The sequence below is a fragment of the Dipteris shenzhenensis genome, chromosome 22 (assembly GCF_047967505.1).
Source record: "Dipteris shenzhenensis isolate YYH24624 ecotype China chromosome 22, Dip_SZ_1.0, whole genome shotgun sequence".
NCBI lineage: Eukaryota > Viridiplantae > Streptophyta > Polypodiopsida > Gleicheniales > Dipteridaceae > Dipteris > Dipteris shenzhenensis.
This window is the reverse complement of record NC_141617.1, coordinates 2210465-2217677: the sequence shown is the minus strand read 5'-3', so window position 1 is coordinate 2217677 and position 7213 is coordinate 2210465. Positions and strand designations below refer to the sequence as shown.

The following is a 7213-nucleotide window of genomic DNA, read 5'->3' as shown; positions in this document are numbered from 1 at the left end:
TGTACCATCTTCATGGGCCATGGCATTGAGTTGGCCTTTCGACCCATTATTGATTGAGAGGATAGTGCACCTCTTCAAAAGTTGGATGATGTGGCAAAGGTCATTCTCATTTCAAAGTATCTTCCTAGAAGGGAAAACAAAGATTAAGTTAGCTCATGTAAGCTAGTTTAGCCCCCTTTTTTTTTAGCACACCCAACCACTCACATACCCGATTTGAGGATATCTGGGGGCACCCTGCCCTGCCTCTACCCCCCTTGGGGATTGAATGAGGGCGACCTCCCAGGTAGGCAGGCAGCCCTACTACTGGGCTCTTACGACTTCCTCTAATATAGCCATTTTGATTGATCAATCTAGTCTATGCCAACCCAATTACGTTGTCACAAATGTGATGATGTTCTTTCAATTGTAGCCTTTCTTCCCCTTAATTTCAACTAGTCACTATTCCTAGATTTTCTTTTCAAGTGCACTGAGTTTCCAAGCTCTATGATCTCAAATGGAATAGCCATGCATGTTTTAATATGATTCTTCTTGCCTTTTTCATTACATGCATTTGTGCTAAATTTTCTTTACCACTATTGCACTCTTTACAAAACAATCTCCACCGACCTCACAAATCTGAATTTTGAAAACAACACCTTGATCATTAACTTGTAGGTCATTATAATAGCCTTTCCCTTGAGGCTTCCCCGTTGGTACCTGCCAATACCTAAAACACATAAGCTTTTTTTCTATGGCCATGAAAATGATGATAAATGTGACAATTTTATAGTAGAAAAAAGCTAGTTTCACCTTTGTGTTCTTTAAGGAAGGCTTACAAATACAAATCAGTTCATGAGGAAATGAATCACACAAGATGGGCACAAATTCTTTTGACAACGTGGAGAATAAATTTAAGCTATCTATTATGAGAGAGATTTGTAAGCATAGAGAGGTTAGTAGTAGGATAGAAGTTTGGGCCAAAAAGTAAAGCATCGATTCTCAAGCATAGTTGGTGGGTAGGTTGCCTACAAAGAAAGCTAGTTTTACCTTTACATTCTTTAAGGAAGGCTTGTGAACACAAATTGCTTTATGAGGAAATGAATCATATAGGACGGGCACAAATTATTTTGTAAGAGAATTCATTTAAGTTGTCTATTATGAGAGAGGCTAATAAGTAGGATATAAGTTTGGACCAAAAGGTAAAGCATCAATTCTCAATCAAAGTCGGTGGGCAGGTTGCCTACGACCCTTGAATTATTTAATAAAGACGGAAGACGAGGAAACTTATTTGTGATAGCTATAGCATGTGTTTCTCAAACTTTTGAGACTTAGTATATCGAATCAATGAAAAGTAACACCATCTCACATGAAAGTTGGATGAAGAACAAGGACATGAGGGAAAATTTTGCATCATTGTTACAAAAAGAAAAAGAATCAACTATGTAATGTATATTGTCATGCAGTGCTCAATTGTACAATCACATCAAGGCACAATATAATGCTCATGTAAGAAACAAGTATCTCTAACCACAATAAATAATTGAGACAATGTAAGGCAACAACAAATAATCATACTATTTGAATGGACCCAACCGATTTAAGCCATGAGTAAGACCTCTTACGGCTTCCTTTGCTTAAAGATTTTGACTTAAATGTAGTACATGAGCTATGTTATGGGGGTTTGTCTTGATGATATGGGCAATTGTCTCATGTGAAGCTCAAGTCACCGACCTAATTTCCAATGTGTTAAAAATGCTAAGAGCTCTTTTGAGAAGATGGATGAGCAATAGATGGCCGAGAGGGATGATAGACATTTCTTTTTCATTCAACATAAGTTCATTTTCTCAAGTAAAGGGCTTATGACATTGTGGTAGTTTTGTGGGAAATGGGAAAATTTAATGCAAAAAAGACTTTGTAAAGCATTTAGAGAGTTGAAAATGACATAAAATTAGTGTTCTAAAAAAACAGGTGAATGGCAAATTTTGGAAATTAACCTTCGAATTTAGGGTTTTAAAACCCTGAAGCTCCAAGGCATTTCCATTACATTTTTGTTAAAACCTGCAAAATTTCAATAAAAGCCGTTAAAATTTCCAATCGTTAAGAAAACCCACATTTTCACCGACCACTATGATACTTTACATGTGTCATTAGGTCTTAAGTCTACTATTTAGGAGGGGGAAAAAGGTCTTAAGTCTACTATTTAGGAGGGGGAAAAAGCGTGTGGGGGTCCAAAGCGCACACACACACACACGTCGATAGGCCGGTAAGGCACAGGCTCACAAAAGGAAGAAGCAGAGTCCACAGATGTCATTTGAGGGATGATGATTGGTTTCAAAGCAAGAGAGAAAAACTCCCAACACTGCATGTCATTCTTCTTCATCAACATCCACGAGAGACAGACACACACACAGAGACACGGACGGAGAGAGAGGGAAAGAAAGAGCTTTGCAGTGTCATTCTGCTTCCTCAACATCCACGAGAGAGAGAGAGAGAGAGAGAGAGAGCGCGCGGGAAACAAAGAGCTGTGCAGTGTCATTTTGCTTCCTCAACATCCTCGAGAGAGAGAGAGATACAGAGACACACAGGGCGAGGGAGGGAAGGAGAAGCTGTGCTAGAGAGAGATCGCTCATTCTGCTTCATCAACATCCACAAGAGAGAGTTACAGACACAGAGAGAGGGAGGGAGGGAAGGAGAGAGCTGTGCAGTGCAGTGCAGTGCCATTCTACTTCATCAACATCCACGAGAGAGAGACAGAGAGAGAGAGAGAGAGAGAGAGAGAGAGAGAGAGAGAGAGACGGAGCGACGGAGAGGGAAGGAGAGAGCTGGCGAGCTCACACAGGAATGGGGGAGAGTGCACCTTTGCCTCCCTGCTACCCGGCTGCAGCTTTTCTGAGCTTTTTTCTCACGTTTGATCTGTTGTTTTAGCTATGGAGCCCCTCTTTTGACATGATCCCTCCAACCGATCTCGACATTTTTCTCTGCCTTCATCCCATTGTTGATTCCTCGCTTGCGATTCTGGATTGGTCTATATGCATCGGTTGTTATGGATAGAGCTCGCCTCTTCTCGTTGTTGCACTGGTGAAGTAGCAATCGCTGCCTTGAGCTCGATCCACTGTCCTTGTTGCTCTGGTGAAGGGAAAGATTGGAAGCGAGGCAGGAGATTTTTCAAAAGTTTTTGAGGATTCCAATGGCATGCTGTGCACTTGGGGGCTAGAGAGGCTGCAGATGTTTTTGCAGAGAACCCTTTTGCAGTGGGTGCTTCCATGAAAGCGTTGCAATTCCCTGTCCTCCAACCCAAAATGATGGCCGCAACATCGCCACAAGGATTTGTTGCGGCTCATGCATCGGCCAGCATGCCAGAACGGATGCCGGCACCTGCCCGACTTGGGGCTTCATCCACAGCTGCCCCTTGTTGCTTTTCCAGGCTCTCTGCTCGTCCTGGAAATGATTCACAGCATTGCATCTTATCGCTCAAGAGTAAGGCATTTGGCTCTCCCTTGGCTTCCCATGGTGTATCACAATTCTCGTGTCTCGAGGTCTTCGCAAGCGTACGTGGAGAAAACATCATGCGGAAGGACGGGAAGAAGAGGTTCGTGAAGGACACTGGCAAGGTTTCTGAGAATGGAAGGGAGAGACGGGCCATTATACGAGCAGCCCAAGGGGACACGCTCGGTAACAATAACCTACCATCTCCCTCAGCATCGGGCTCACAAGACGACACACTGCAAAAAAAGGTAGGCGGACAAAATCTTTTCTTTTGAGCTGATGACGAATTTTCTCATTTCTGGCGCTTTACGTGATGCTGTTACTGTGTTCGGTTCTCAACATCTCACCTTACATTTCATGTCTTACTCTTATCCGCCAAAGCAATTAAAAGCCTTTTACGGGTCCCCTAAGTGAAATTAGCTAGGAATGCTCATTCTTTGACAGGTTCATTTTCTGTACCTTGAAAACATCATTGATGAATTTCGCTTGTCAATGCAGCACGTTCCTCTGTATGTGATGCTACCTCCTGACACGGTAACCATGCTGAATACATTGAAACGTGTGAAGGCTCTTCAAGCAGGTCTGAAAGCTCTGAAAATTATTGGTGTGGATGGGGTTATGGTGCATGTCTGGTGGGGTGTAGTGGAAGGTGAGGGCCCCAAGAGTTATAACTGGTCTGCGTATCTTGCGCTTGTAAAATTGATCAAATCTGCAGGCTTGAAAGTTCAAGCTTCAATGTGCTTTCATGGTTGCAGTAAGCCCGCTGACAGCTGCATCGTGTCTCTCCCTCCCTGGATTCTGTCAATTGGGAACAGCAACCCTGATATATTTTATACAGATAAGCTTGGGAACCGGTTCAAGGACTGCCTTTCTCTGGCAGTAGACTCCTTGCCTTTGTTGGGGGATCGTTCACCCATGCAGATGTACAAAGAGTTTCTTGAGAGTTTTCGAGAGACTTTTGGCCACTATTTTGGCAACACAATCGTGGTAAGTGCAAGTTGGGTTCCTAATCAGTCAGTCACAGACTCCGATGAAAGCTGTCCTGCGCCTCCTGTCTTCTTCTCAAATTTTTCAAAGGGAAAATGTTCATAAGCTACAAAGTGGTTTCTGTTTTCATCTTACAGGAAGTCATCATGGGACTTGGTCCTGATGGGGAATTGCGGTACCCTGCCTATCAAGAGGGAACTGGACTCTGGAGATTCCCAGGTGTGGGAGAATTTCAGTGCTATGACAAATACATGCTAGAGAGCCTTAGAGGTTATGCCGAAGCTCGAGGCAAGCCAGAGTGGGGACAAGGAGGTCCTGAGGATGCTCCCTCTTATAATCAGTCTCTGAATGATGGAGGCTTTTTCAATGAGCAGCATGGTTCTTGGAAATCACCTTCTGGGCAATTGTTCCTTTCATGGTACTCTGGAGAGTTGCTAGCACATGGAGACCGCATGCTGAGTTTGGTATCCTCTGTTTTTCGGAAGGACCAAGTCGTGGTTGTCGGTAAAGTTCCTGGAGTTCATTGGTGGTACAAAACGAAGTCTCACGCTGCTGAGCTTACGGCCGGTTATTACAATATTGATGGACAGGATGGCTACGATAGAATAGCAAAGATGTTTACAGAGAATTCTGCAATGATGATCTTGCCTTGCATGGAGATGTCCGATAGGGAACAACCACCGGAAGCAAGATGCAGCCCTGAGATGCTGTTGCTTCAGATAAGGAAGTCTTGCTCCAGGCATGGAGTTCCGGTTGCTGGCCAGAACTCATTGCCGCGCTTCGATGATGTTGCATATACGAGGATCAAGAACAGTATTCACCGGTTTGATTATCCATATATTCCGCGCCTGGCAGTCTTCACCTTTCTGCGAATGGGAGAATCTCTGTTTTATGCAGCACACTGGAGATTGTTTGTAAACTTTGTGAGAAATATGGACAAAGATGTCGTGTGGGGAGACGTCAGTGAGGGACCACCTGAAGAAGGACAAAATAAAACTTATATGGGCAGTTATTTCAACAAACACAACGTACGATTGCAATTGCAATACTAATGGATTGTTGTCTCTTTTCCCTGCAGTTTTGAACTTAAAGAAGGAAATTTCTCAAGGGGTGGAGTCCACAAGCTCAAGTTTATGCTGGGCATGTGATACAAATTTTAGGCTCTCACCTCTACGGTACCTTTGCACAGACTAATATATTTTGAGGTGTTTGATGAAGTAGCATCATTTTATCTTCAAGTGACTTTTGTGTCTAGATCCTAATCATGTCAACTTTCTGGATTTGTGAACTAACGTTCTGCCAATAGGTTGAAGTTGTCGTGAGCATTGCAACTGTGTTTGCAACTTGGGTCCATATATTGGTGTGTAAAAGACAGAGTAAACTCTGTGTGACTTGCATTTATCACGTGGGTGATGGTCTCAGGTGATATGGACAACCATGTTATAGCATGAATGCATTACTCATGTTATGGATTAAGGTTGGATTTGAATTTTTACAAAATCCAAACCTGCATGTGCATCTCATTTGGGTTTGGAAGTACACTTGAGCAGTTGTTGATGGAGCATATTCCTGCCCCCCCCCCCCACCGTCTCTCTCTCTCTCTCTTTCTCTTCTTAATAGCGTTGTTATCTATTTATTTTCGTTCGAATGAATTTACCTTCCCTCCAAGTGCATTCATTTACCTTTAACAGCCGTTTCTTCTATGTTACTGTTTTGATCATGGACTTTTGCTCTATTTTAACTGAGGTTATATGTTGTCCATACAATTGTGCAAGCCTTATGGAAATAGGTGAGCTGCATACAAATCACATGTAGCCAATCAAAGATTAGCTAAGTGGATTTAATACTTTGTGAGCATGGCAGTCTTTTACAATTTTACTTTGGCTTAACCCGTTCTGTATACATGCTCGTATTGTGAGAAGCTTAGAAAGATGCTGAAAAGTGCGAACTTCTTATCTAATTAAAAATTTCACGTGTAACAGACTTCCTTACATAGTCACCAGAAATGTTTAGAAGTCTAAAAAATGGGGCCCAAGTTTTGAAAATTTGAAGTTTCTTTCAGGTGTAGAAAAATGGTGCTATACACACCTTCTATCCCATAGGCCCCATAAATGCAAAAAAATGACTAGTAAGAGACTAAACCATGCAGAAATGCATGCTTGCAGGTTGAAGTTTGGTAGTAGATCATGTTTCTTTGGCACTGAAACTTTTCAACGTTTTGATTTCAGTGGGACGAGTCTTTTTTTTCTATGCTTCTAGGAGGGGCTTGGATGGTTGGAGAGATGAGAGTTCTGCGTGACCTAAAAGAAAATGATGAGAAGATGAGAATTGGAGACCAAATACAAAACCTTCATCTTGTCAACTAAAGTGAAAAATCTATGCTGGTATATGTGGTCTACACTAAGATTAAAAAGATGAATGGTGATATACTTTGCAATGTTGTGACTGCTGCTTCTGATTAGGTCTGGGATTAGGACAGGCTGTGATGGTTAGAGAGAGAGAGAGAGAGAGAGAGAGAGAGAGAGAGAGCGAGCATTTACACTCTCCAACCATCACAACATTGCAAAGTACATCACCGTTCATCTCTTAATCTTCGTGTACACTACTTAACTCCTCTTTGCCTAGGCCCCTTGTATTCTATGTATGTATATAAAGAATAGAATGCACCTAGGCAAACGGGAATTAAGGGAGCTAGTGCAACTCACAGATTTGGACAACATGTGCCTAAGTATAAAATTGCCAAGAGAAGCAGACAGCAATT

General features: G+C 42.4%; 1 protein-coding gene across 1 annotated transcript; it reads left to right on the top strand.

The window, feature by feature from the left end:
* The first annotated feature begins 2229 nt into the window (after nt 1–2229).
* On the top strand, nt 2230–5658 carry LOC147887615 (beta-amylase 3, chloroplastic-like). The gene is made up of 3 exons (XM_087393547.1): nt 2230–3713; nt 3964–4452; nt 4590–5658. Exons 1-3 carry the CDS (start codon nt 3243–3245, stop codon nt 5502–5504), a joined length of 1875 nt encoding a protein of 624 aa, XP_087249673.1. The 5' UTR covers nt 2230–3242; the 3' UTR covers nt 5505–5658.
* Nucleotides 5659–7213: the final 1555 nt, after the last annotated feature.

Excerpts from the sequence above, each read along its gene's own strand:
- LOC147887615 (XM_087393547.1), top strand. The coding sequence starts at position 3,243 with ATGAAAGCGTTGCAATTCCCTGTCCTCCAACCCAAAATGATGGCCGCA. Across the intron at positions 3,714-3,963 it reads ACGACACACTGCAAAAAAAG|CACGTTCCTCTGTATGTGAT; the intron begins GTAGGCGGACAA and ends TTGTCAATGCAG. Across the intron at positions 4,453-4,589 it reads ATTTTGGCAACACAATCGTG|GAAGTCATCATGGGACTTGG; the intron begins GTAAGTGCAAGT and ends TTCATCTTACAG.